General features: G+C 45.5%; 1 protein-coding gene across 1 annotated transcript; it reads left to right on the plus strand.

Moving 5' to 3' along the window:
- The first annotated feature begins 213 nt into the window (after positions 1 to 213).
- Positions 214 to 11,000, plus strand: LOC100283563 (uncharacterized). Its single transcript, NM_001156463.3, has 3 exons — positions 214 to 845; positions 9,904 to 10,075; positions 10,512 to 11,000. Exons 1-3 carry the CDS (start codon positions 292 to 294, stop codon positions 10,530 to 10,532), a joined length of 747 nt encoding a protein of 248 aa, NP_001149935.1. The 5' UTR covers positions 214 to 291; the 3' UTR covers positions 10,533 to 11,000.
- The last annotated feature ends 1,721 nt before the right edge of the window (positions 11,001 to 12,721 follow it).

A 12,721-nucleotide genomic window follows, 5' to 3' on the forward strand; every position in this document is an offset into this window, starting at 1 on the left:
ATGATATATGTGGAATGATGTTTTACACGATATCCGACAAAAATATTCGTTATCGACATTATTCATGTCCGACTAGTTTCGTATTCGACCCACGACTATCCGTATTTGCATCCGAGAACATCCATATTCGTATTCGCATTCAAAACTATCCGTATTCGAATCCGAATGAAAATAAATAAGAAAAACAAATATAATTTTATTGATATTGTATTCATCCTATTACAACTCTAGTGCCCACCAGCCACCCCTAAACCCTCGCTTCGCCCCCAACGTTTGCTCACCCAGACCAAGATGCTCCGCCGCGCCGCCCCTACGTCGGCTGCACTCTGCCGCCGCGCGCTCTCTACCACGCCATCCTCTTCCCGCACCGCGGCGGAAACCGCGGCGGTCTCCTCTGAGTTGAACTCCGTCCTCCTCCGCTCGCTCAAGGAGCACTACCTCGAGGTCTGCAAGATGACGCCGCCGCCCAAGGTCAGCCCGCCCAAGCCCTTCACCATCGTCAAAGGCGCCCTGGACCAGCCGTCGGGCCCCGTGCTGCGCCGCGAATACGGCGAAGACGGAGAGGAGATCTCCATCTCCGTCGCCAGGCTCGCCAACATCCTGCCCGCCGGCGCCGACTCTGACTCGGACGGTACCGGCGAGGGCGGTGGTATGAGCGCGTCCATCAGCCAGCTCCTCCTCCACGTCGACATCTCCAAGCCCGGGATAGGAAAGTCGATGCAGTTCCTTTGCGGGCTGTACCCGGACGCTCTTGGGATCCATTCGGTCTGCCTCCGATCGAAGAACGCCGACCCGTTTGATGGGGATATGACTTCGAAGGGAGAGTACCGAGGGCGTATTTTCCAGTGAGTTGTTCTTCCAAACGTTTGAGAATTTTTGATGTTTCGTTCATCTTGTGTTTGTTTCTTACAATAACTTGTGTAAGAAGAGGCCTGGGCTTATTTTTGAGGAATCTGATTTACTGCTCGAGTATGATTATTTAGGAGGTGATTATAACCGGTAGGAACCTGCAGTGCAATACAGGTATGCCTATAAAGCAGGACAGCTCCAGCTCTAAAAAAATTTGGTGGAGTTGGTGGAGCGGTTCATTAGGGTAGTGTTTGGTTGAGGAGCCAAGTAGAACGGAGCCGTTCCATCCCTAATTCTAGGAACGGAGCCGCTCTGTTCTGTGTTTGGTAAGCTGGAACGGAGCGGCTCTGTTTTTTGTTTGGTTGCAGAGTGAACTGGAACAGAGCGGCTCCATCCTTTGTTTGGTTGAAGAGTCACTGAAGTAGAAATTAGCAGGTACCTGAGTCGCGTGACTGTGCGAGCGGGCTGGGAACGGAGCGGCTCCGTCCGGTTGATTTTTTGGAGTGGTATGGTTCCGGATTTGAGGAGAATATTCTCTAATTGGAGCCACTCCGTTCTAGCTACTTTGTAACCAACAACAACAAAACTGGGACATAACACTCCGTTCTACTTGGCTCTTCAACCAAACACTACCCGTTGTTCTAGAAAATCGTGGAGCTGTAAGCCTTTAGAAGACATTTAAATAAGTCATTTTGTTTATTATTTAGATTCAAAATATTTTTAAAGCTGTTTAAATTGATATTATAAACTACAGCTTCACACTGGAGCTGACCTGCAGCCAACCCAAACACCCCCTTAGATGTTAGAATAGGTGGATTGAGGGCAAATTTTGTTTACTTCTTGTACCTGGATAAGAGTATTTCCTGGTATCTCCAGTTCTTGATTTCAACTTTGAAGGCTTGAGCTCAAAGATGGTATTTTCTATCTTATACGTTGGATTGTATGCAACACCCCCATAGACAATTCATGTAGCCAGTGTGTCAAGCTTGGTGAGGACACCGATGCTGTAGACACTGAAGAGGGGGTGAATGCAAAGGCTGAAGAAGCAATGGAAGTCGAGACAACGACAGTGTCGGACGAGGAATAGGTGTCCAGGAGAGGGGTGTGGGCCATGTGGGCCGTGTGAGTGTATGGACGACAAATGTGGGCCGGTCCAGTTCACGGAGATAAGTATTGTAATCTGAACTCTACCAGATGCGATGAAAATACTGTGAACAAATTCCACCAAATACGCTGTTGCTCATCGTTGTTGGCGGCAGCCGCGCGCTCACGTCTCGGCGACCCCTCGTTGGCGGCCACGGGCCGTGACAACCTGGTATCAGAGCCACATATCCTCGATGGGGGTCTCTCGGAGGTGAAGAAGCAGACTCGTCTAGGGTTTGTCCACCACGACGCCGATTCCCAAGTCGTCGGCTCAAACCCGGTTCGTCCTAGACGCCATGACCAAGGAGAGAGAGGACACAGATCAGTGGGAGAGGCTGATGGCGAAGATGGATCGGTTGGAGGAGAAGGTGATGGGGGGTGGAACAAGTGCAGTAGCAACTGTTGATGCAGACGCGGTTGGCGGCGAGCGTGGCACAGAGGATGGCGGAGGAGCGTGTCCTCTTCACTCAACAGTTGGAGCGGACGGACAAGGCGCTCGCGGAGTTAAGATTGGAGCAGATGGCCCTGGAGATGGAGTCGCCAAATGTTGTGGGTGGGGGAAGGAATCGGGGAGGAGCAGCGAGGCCGGGGCAACCAGAGCCAGCAAGAAGGTATGACGACCAAATCCCACACCGTAACAGGGAGTTCGGGGAGAGGCGTATGGGGGATCTGGAGGTGCCATTGTCAGCGTTGCCTCGACAACCTTTTCCAAGTTTGATGGGGAAGAGCCTCGAGTTTGGTTGGCAAAATGCTTGGATTACTTTACTCTCTATCGAGTGCCAGAGCCGATCTGGGTTGTGACTGCTTCATTGAGCATGGAGGGAAATGCCTCACGGTGGTTTCAGACCTTCAAGATTCACTATGGGCTCGGTTCATGGGAGGAGTTTGGTCGGGCGATAGTACAACACTTTGGTGAGGAGGAGTATCCGCAGGCCATGCAAGCTCTGCTGAACTTGTATCAGGCAGGTCCTGTGGAAGAGTATGTGAAGAATTTTGAGGAGGCATGTTGTGCAACGGCAGTACATAACCATACACTGGACGAGACATTTTATGTGGCTCAGTTTATCAAGGGACTGAAGAAACAGCGGCAAAAGTCGTTGAAGGTAATTGGAGCGAGTAAGTTTGGGGGAGTGGGCACTAAACTGGAGGCGAGGGGAGTGTCTAATATGCCTGACATGTCCAAGGAAAGGTTAGTGAAGGAATACAAGCGACAGAATGGACTGTGTTTTACTTGCGGAGAAAAGTATGAGCCCGACCATCAAGCCTGGTGTTCAAAGAAAGTTCAAACACAGTTGAATGCCCTGACAACGGAGGAGCTGGGAATGGCTTTGACAGAAGAAATGTTGACTCAAATTAGTCAAGAGGAGCAAGAGGACGAGAGTTTCTATCTGTCATTGCATGCCATCAGTGGTGTGACTAGCAAGGAGTGTATGAGAGTAAGAGCAATCGTGGGCAATCATACCTTGTTGATCTTGATAGACTCAAGCAGTTCGGCTACGTTCATGAGCAAGGAGTTGGTAGAGAGACTCGGTCTGCAAATGCAGGGTTGTACGCCTGTCAAGGTGAGGGTGGTGAATGGGGAAGTTATGCAGAGTGATCAGATGCATTGGAGTGGTGGTCTAATGGTCATTCCTATAGATATGACATGATTTTTTTATTGCAACATGAGGGTATTAGAATTAGGAGCATATGATGTCATATTGGGCTACGATTGTCTGCAGAGCCACAGTCCAGTGCATTGTGATTGGAAGGGGAGAATTATTAGTTTTACAGATAAAGGAAGAGAGTTCAGTTAGTAGGTGATTTTGAGATTGTAGGAGAGATAGTGGAGGTGTCACAGGTGCAGATTGATAAGTGGTTGAAGGGCAATGAAATTTGGGTGTTAGCCTTGCTGGAGGAAGCAACACCAGTAGGGGAACATGTGGTCAGTGAGGAACTGGGAGTGTTGCTGGAAGAATTCAAGGATATTTTTGTAACGCCAACAGTATTACCACCATCTCGTCCCTTCGATCACCATATTCCACTGTTACCAGGGTTGGTTCCAGTCAACTCGAGACCATACAAGTATTCCCCATACCACAAAACTGAAATTGAGAAGCAGGTCACAGAGTTACTGAGAGCCGGCTTGATCACTCCGAGTGTCAGTCCATTTGCCTCGCCCGTCTTGTTAGTGCAAAAAAAGGACGAGACATGGCATTTTTGTGTTGACTATCGGAAGCTCAATCATATGAAAATCAAGAACAATGCGGGTGGTTAAGGAGATACTTGATGAGCTAGCAGGGACCAAAATTTTCTCCAGTTTGGATATGACCTCGGGGTACCATCAAATTAGGATGGGGGAATCAGAGGAATTCAAGACTGAGTTCAAAACACACCAAGGCCATTTTCAGTTCCGTGTGATGCGTTTCGGGCTTACCAACGCCCCGGTGACTTTCCAGTGCGCCATGAACTCGGTATTGACCCCATATCTTCAGAAATTCGTAATGGTGTTTATCGACGACATCCTTGTGTACTGTCCCAGCTGGCAATCTCATCTGGCATTTGAGGCTGGTATTCGCTGCTTTGAGACACCATCAGTTCTATTTGAAGAAAAAGAAGTCTGTGTTTGGGCAGCAAAAGTTAACATACTTAGGTCATATCATTTCAGCCGAGGGAGTAGCAACCGACCCATAAAAGACTGCTGCCATGGTGAACTGGCCTCAGCCATTCAATGCCACTGAGCTTCAGGGATTTTAGGGCTGACGGGGTATTACCGGCGCTTTGTGCAAGGATATGGGAGTATGGCTCGGCCCCTAACCAAGTTACTGCAGAAAGGAGTCTTTCAGTGGAATGAGGAAGCAACACAAGTCTTCCAGCGGCTGAAACAGGCAATGGTGACTACTCCGGTTTTGGCCTTGCCAGATTTCTAATTGCCATTTGCTGTGGAGACCGATGCGTGCGATGATGGAGTGGGGGCGGTGTTAATGCAACATGGTTGGGCACTGGCTTATCTGAGCAAAGCTCTGGGGGTAAAAAATCAGAAGTTGTCGATTTATGAAAAGGAGTTCATCGCCTTGATTATGGCAGTGGATCGGTGGAGACATTATCTCCAACAGGGCGAGTTTGAGATACAAACAGATCACCGTTCTCAGTTTCTTGGGTAGTCAGGAGTTACATTCAGAGCTGCAACGTAAAGCAATGTCCAAATTGATGGGCATGCAGTTCAAGGTCGTGTACAAGCAAGGCAAGGACAACTGTTATGGTCGCTAGATCGGTGAGGGATTGGAGAGGGAATTCGATGGTTGAAGCTGGTGGTGGAGGTGGTGCGGTACTGTTCATGCGTGAACAGTACTCGTGGTTACTGTTCACATGGCGCCGTCCGGGGGCCTCTGCCCACGGCCGAGCAAGAGGAGGGTTTCTCCCTTCTAATTCTTGCCTGCTTTAGTTCTCATCCATTGATTACATAAATAGCCTGGCTGGCGGCCCCTATCTAGCTAGAGATCCTTATCTCCTTAAAACTCTCAACAAACTACTAACTCATAACCTTCCTAGATAATCTCAACTAATCTCCTAAATAATCTCAACTAATCTTCTAATCTTATCTCTAACTATCCTTATCTAATCCCCCTTGGAGGGCCCATGGTTGCTGCTGCCGCAGCCCCTCCGTGGGCCTCCTTAGGCCCTGACAACAACAAAGTGGCGGATGCTCTCTCTCGCATTGGGTACTGCATGGCGGTTACAGTGGTCAGTGCTGTTCAACCGGTGTGGTTGCAGGAGGTTTTGAACTCGTATGTTACAGACCCTGATGCCCAAAACCTGTTAGCTCAGCTGTGTGTGCACAGTCCTGACAAGCATGGTCACTCTCTGTCACAAGGAGTGATTAGAAAGGATAACATAATATGGGTTGGCAACAATTCAGCATTGAGGACCAAAATTGTTGCAGCCCTGCACGACAGTGCTGTGGGAGACCATTCTGGGATGCATGCCACATATCATCGTCTGAACTCTGAAGAAATTGTTTTGGTGGAAAGGTATGAAGGCCGATGTGGAGGATTTTGTGCAACAGTTAGGGGTGACAATGGGCCCTAAATTTTACACTATAGAATTTAAGGATCGGATTAGGACCGAGCACTATTTTTATTCAATTTTGAACTAGAAATAATTTAGGGCCCTAACAAATTATGAAGAAGCATTTGGATCGTGATCCATTACCACCCCTAGCGATAGTGCCAGGTCTGCCAACAGGCGAAGGGGGAAAGGTCCATCCGGCGGGTTTGTTGCAACCCTTACCGGTGCCACAAGGGTCTTGACATGATATCACAATGGCTTTCATCGAGAAGTTACCAAAATCCGAAGGGTATGATACAATATTGGTGGTCGTGGACCGATTCTCGAAGTACGCCCATTTTATGGCTCTCAAGCAACCTTTTACTGCTGCCCAGGTCGCACAGGTGCTATTGGATCAGGTGGTCAAGTTACATGGATTGCCTAAGTCTATTGGTAGTGACCGTGACAGAATTTTTACCAGTGCCTTCTGGACCCAGTTGTTCAAGCTGTTGGGGACCAAGCTGAATTTGAGTACCGCATATCATCCACAGACCGATGGACAGAGCGAGCGGGTGACCAGTGTGTAGAGATGTATTTGCGCTGTGCAGTTCACGCTCAACCTCACAAATGGAAGGCTTGGCTTTCACTAGCAGAGTTTTGGTACAACACTTCCTATCACACTGCTTTGGCTTGTTCTTCTTTCAAAGTGCTGTACGGATACGATCCTCCCTTTGCTGCTGCCCCTATGGTTCCTTCAGACACAGGTGACTGTGGCACAGATGTTGACTGAAAGGGCTCATTTTGTGGATATGCTGAAAGAAAAACTGGCAGCTGCACGAAATCAGATGAAACTTAAGGCAGATTGGTTGCGATCTGAGAAGCAATTTCAGGTTGGGGATTTGGTTCTTCTCAAGCTTCAGCCTTATGCCCAGCACATGGTGGTTAACAGGCCCTATGGTTCCTTCAGACACAGAGGTGACTGTGGCACAGATGTTGATTGAAAGGGCTCATTTTGTGGAGATGCTGAAAGAAAACTGGCAGCTGCACAAAATCAGATGAAACTTAAGGCAGATTGGTTGCGGTCTGAGGCAATTTCAGGTTGGGGATTTGGTTCTTCTCAAGCTTCAGCCTTATGCCCAGCACATGATGGTTAACAGGCCCTGTCCGAAGCTCGCTTTCAAGTTTTTTGGTCCTTACAAAGTTTTGGAGCGCATTGGTGCTGTGGCCTATCGGTAGGAGTTGCCACCTTCGGCTCATGTACATCCTGTTTTTCACATTTCACAACTCAAACCTTTTACTGCTAACTACTCTCCGGTGTTTTCTACTATTCCGGCCCAAGTTGATCTCAGTAAGCAAGTGGTGGTGCCTGTGGAGGTGTTGGACATGAGGCTGGTGAAAAAGGGCAACTGAGCTATTCCTCTGGTTCTGATCCAATGGAGTTCACTTCCAAGCGATGCGGCGACGTGGGAGGATTATCATGTCATTCGGCGAGGTTTCCACAGGCCCATGCTTGGGGATAAGCAAGTTCTGCAGGGGGGCAGATGTCAGGCTTGGTGAGGACACTGGTGCTGCAGACACTGAAGAGGGGGCGAATGCAGAGTCTGAAGAAGCAATGGAAGTGGAGACAGCGACGGTGTCGGACGAGGAATAGGTGTCCAGGAGAGGGGGTGTGGGCCATGTGGGCCATGAGTGCATGGACGGCAAATGTGGGCCGGTCCAGTTCACGGAGATAAGTATTGTAATCTGAACTCTACCGGATGCAATGAAAATAATGTGAACAAATTCCACCAAATACGCTGTTGCTCATCGTTGTTGGCGGCGGCCGCGCACTCACGTCCCGGCGTCCCCTCTCGGCGGCCACGGGCCGTGACACAATGGATGTAATAAGATGTTATTTTGGAACTTTGGAATTGCTAAGAACAAAACTATCATACAGCGGGTTGATCTATTCTGTTTGCGTATCCCCTGTTGAAATGTGGTCTAAGTAAAAGTTTTTGGTACTTTTAAAAATAAACACAATTCTTGTAGCTATTGCCACTAAGTGTGAAAGAATTTTAGGTGCATTAGAATGCACAAGCTGGTCTGAACGGGCATATTCATTCATGAGATATTGGGTGAAGTTATTGATGTATTAAGGGAAATGGTATTGCTTATACATAGCTTGTTTATGCAATGTGCAAATAATCATAATAAGCATATTGGCTCTGCACTGATTCTTTATTAGTCCTAAAACATTTGATTGTAGATGAGAGAAAACTTTGGATATGACAGTCTCACGGACAACTCAGCATTTTGTGATTTTATATCTCGGTTAATGTGGCCATGTATGGTTCAGAGGCTACACGTGGATATAGAGACATCGAGTCACAAATTCTGAGTTGCAGTTGGATCGAGTGTCTTATCCTGAATTGTTGCCGTTGTAAGTTGCAACAGGTTGTAGACTGTAGTAGACTACAGATATAATATTTGAAACTTATAGAAATAGACAACCTAACCTCTAAGAACAACTTGTATCCCAATAGGTAATATTCTATCCTAGTTATATGTTAATGTTACCTATCGGATCTGCCCCAAATTTAACTGAATATAGAAGGCTTTCAGTATACAAGCATGCTCAGAACTTCAAATAGGATTATTTGTTATTCTTTCATGTCCAATTCCTTTATTTCAGTCACCATTTAGTATTTACACTATGTGATTTATCCTGCCAACATTTCTGTTGAATTTTAAAGGTTGAGCCAACTAAATAAATAGATAATTGTGCATAAAATAGCAATTTATGCTATGGATATTTAGTTGCGAGTTAGCCACAAACAAGAGCCATTTATATGTGACTGCTCAGCATAGTTGTTGAGGCGTCCCTTAAGCGGTAAGGCGAGGTTTAGGGGCGAGGCGTCTTACGGTCGCGAGTAAGGCGTCCGCTTTAGACATCAAGGCGTCGGTAAGGCGTTGCCCTGAGGACTTCTTAGGCATCAAGGGTAATGTGGTTTAGTGTTTCTCTGTTTGGCCTCTGGGCTATTGGGCGGCAGACTTCATCTTTCGGCAATTGGGATACAGGACTTCAGGCTGCAGCGTCCAGCCATGCTGCGTTGTTTGGGCCGGGGCGCTGGGCTGTGCGCGTCCTGCTCCCTCTGCTCTCACCCTCTCAGCTCTCACCTCTCTGCTGTCTGCTCTCTCTGCCTGTGAACAATAGAAGTGCTACCACTTACTAGCAGTCCAGCACTTCGTTTTGCTTTTTAAATGATGAATGTGAGTGATAGTGATGAGGCGAACAAGGAGGAAGATGATGGAGAAGAGAATCCTTGTATATTTCATGATGAGTTTGAAGATGGCTATTGAGAGATGAGTGTTATCTACTACTATCTATTGCTTATGCTGAACTTTACGTCCATTATGTTGGTTTATGTTGAACTTGTAATCCTATTTGCTACTATAACACTATTATCCCTATCTATTTGAGACTATATTCTTATATATTCTATTTTTATTGCCTATTTTTATAAATTACTAAGGCGTCGCCTTACACCTTATCGCTTAAAAGGTGGTGTGTGTGTGTGGGTGGGGGGGGGGGGGGGGGGGCTTCAAATGTTAATTGACGGGCCAGTTGTGAAACTACTGATGTCATAAAGGAGTAATGCATGTGCCTTCTTAGCTCCTATTCAATGTTCTGCGTGCAATGCATAAAAGGTACTGAAAGTAATATTGGCAATCCTCTTTGTGTAACACTTCTTTACCATGTTTATCAAACTTCAGATTGACTAGATTTGGTTCATGTGGTGGTGTTAAATTTGGTTGATGCAACACAACCAAAGGTTTAAGGAACATATGTGTGTGTTAAGGCACTACTTTCTACTGATTATATTTATATGTTTTTTGAATGGACAGAGAGTTGGATGAAAAGGTTCGTGATGCACTTCATCTTTACATTGAAGCCCGCGGCATAAATGAGAAGCTCTTCCGTTTTCTCCAAGCTTGGCTTTATGTAAAGGATCACCGCAATCTTGTACGCTGGTTCAAGAGCGTTGGTTCATTCATCAGTGACCAAAGCCAAAGCAAGGTACATTGCTGTCTTTGCGCTTCGTCTATGTTGGTTCATGTATCATTTCCATGTGGAACATCTCTGTTTTATCTATAACTAAGTGCCATACTAAAATTGTGCCCACGGTAGATGTACAACATTCAGATGTATTAATTAGTTAGCATCAACTTATCCATGCAGATTCTGAAAGCAAAAAGTATGTTCTGCAATAAAGGTCGCTTGGTAGTATTGTTTGGAACTGTACACATTATGGGTGCTGGATATATCAATGCAATCTGATTGCTGCCTTGCAATTTTTTCAAACCATAATCGACCATGGCACCGACCAGCCTGGCTAACCATGACTAATCATAGTGCATAACTGATCATCTTAGCACCGATAAGATCATAAGACTGACTAACCGCGATGAGTTGAACAACTTGGTAACCTTCCTGCCTTTTTTTTCCCAATCAGATGTCAAGAACCCCGCGCTGAAGATGATCATCTGAAAGGCGGTCGTGGAGCAGTTTTCTCCAGGATGGATAATTGTCCTAGGATAAAGTGAATTATATGCAAAGTCGCGCCAGCGAGGAGTTTTGGTTTATCTTTAGTTTTTATTCGCCGGGGAATCAGTGGTCTGGTGGTTGAATTAGTTATCATTAGTCCTTGTGATCTGCTACCCTATCATGCTGAGGTGCTTGTCAGATTCTCAATTATTCAAACTCCACATTTTCCATCGAAGCGCAAGAAGCACGTATTGAGAGACCCTTTTTTTTTATCTCATACAAAGATCGCCTTTTATTGTCACTTTCTAATTATGGGGTGTAGCGAGGTCATGTGTCCGTGTTGGTGCATGCAGCACTGCCACGTTTAGGCTCTGTTTGTTTTCCTCCTAGATGTTATTTCCCTCTTATGTTATATAATTTATATAAGTTAGATTATCTTATAGCCATTCAACAGCCAGTCGTGTTTCTCGGGTTCCCAGGCCCAAAAAACCATCACCCCAACAGGGGTAGATAGGATAGCCTCCGCGTCGAAAGCGCAGAACATCTCTCTGATCATACCCTCGTTCCATTGCCCACTGGCCGTCAACTCTGAAACTGCACATGCGCGGCGTATGTTTAGTTGGGAATTGGGATCTCGGCGTATGTTTTGTTGGGAATTGGGATATCAGTGGTAAGGAGTACAGAGTAATAACAAATGACAGAGACAAAACGATTGTTCCATTCCTTTATTGCAGAGAGGATTCTCTTATATACAAGTTTAAACAGTATCTCCCAAGGTTCTAAGGAGTGTGTTACTTGGGAATAACTGTCAGGGGAAGTGATTGATCACTTGTACACAATATATTGTAACACTCTCCCTTAATCAATCCACGTCCATCTGATCATCTGCAATTTGTCTTTCAATATATCACCTCCTCAAAAACTCTGTGGAAAAAATAAGAAGTACACAATGTCTTTTGGAAAATGAAAAAATCTCACTTGAACTCCAAAAGAAAAATATGCCTTTAATCATCATTCCTAAAAACCCCATGGGTAAAAAAATCAATGATGAAGCATATAGCTTAGTTGATATTACCTCGTTAAAAACTTTGGATGAGAAAACCTTAACAAGACAAAACTCATACAAAGAAAATAGTGTAATATGATGGTACAAAACAGATCAAATATCATGGAAAATTACTCCCACTGGTCCTTGCAAGCACTTAAGTCTTCTCATACCAATTCCCTCAACATATTTCTGAAACGTGGAGTATGGTAGAGATTTTGTGAATAGATCAGCAAGATTATCACACGACTTTGTTTGTAAGATTATTAACACAATTTAGGAGCAATATGCTTATTAATGTTGCTCCTAATATAACCTGTTTCCATCTGAACAACACGAGTTGAATTATCGTCGTAGATAATGGTCGATGATTCAATTGAATCATGGTACGTCATTGTTCTCCCATGGACCTCTAGCCCAAAGAACAATAATATGCCTACAGTCATCATCTAAAAAAACCCTGTGGGGAAAATAAATGATGAGACATATAACTCAGGCTAATATTTCTCCAAGATAATCTAGTTAAAAAATCTAAGAAATCAACATATGAGCCGAGTCTCCTTAAAAACCCAACGGAAAAAATAAGGAGAGTAGTCATACTCTATTGTTGATGCATTTGAACTTTTAGGGAGATAAACTCATAACCTAGTTCAAATACAACAATAGCTATGTCAAAATTGAGAGCACCTAGAGGGGGGGTGAATAGGTGATCCTGTAAAAACTTGAAACTTAAAGCCACAAACTTGATTAGGTGTTAGAGCAATAAAGCCCAGTGGCTAGAGAGGAGTTCTTGTGAAACACAATAACCACAAAGAGATCAACACAGAGAGGCACAGTGGTTTATCCCTTGGTTCGGCCAAGTCCAATACTTGCCGACTCCACGTTGTGGCGTCCCAACGGACGAGGGTTGCACTCAACCCCTTTTAAGCGGTCCAAAGTCCCACTTGAATACCACAGTGTTTCTCTTCCTTTCACTATATCCCGTTTGCGAGGAATCTCCACAACTTGGAGTCTCTCGCCCTTACAATTTGATAATCACAAACAAGCACGAAAGTAAGGATGGGATGAGCAACACACACAAGACACAAAATCAGAGCACAAACACGCACACAAGTCACAACTTGAGCTCGCAA

This window comes from Zea mays, chromosome 3, assembly GCF_902167145.1.
Source record: "Zea mays cultivar B73 chromosome 3, Zm-B73-REFERENCE-NAM-5.0, whole genome shotgun sequence".
Classification (NCBI taxonomy): Eukaryota; Viridiplantae; Streptophyta; class Magnoliopsida; order Poales; family Poaceae; genus Zea; species Zea mays.

Bases quoted from the DNA above. Each gene is read 5' to 3' on its own strand.
- LOC100283563 (NM_001156463.3), top strand. From the start codon at position 292: ATGCTCCGCCGCGCCGCCCCTACGTCGGCTGCACTCTGCCGCCGCGCG. The intron at 846-9,903 runs GTGAGTTGTTCT...TTGAATGGACAG, and splicing joins TACCGAGGGCGTATTTTCCA to AGAGTTGGATGAAAAGGTTC. The intron at 10,076-10,511 runs GTACATTGCTGT...TTTCCCAATCAG, and splicing joins GTGACCAAAGCCAAAGCAAG to ATGTCAAGAACCCCGCGCTG.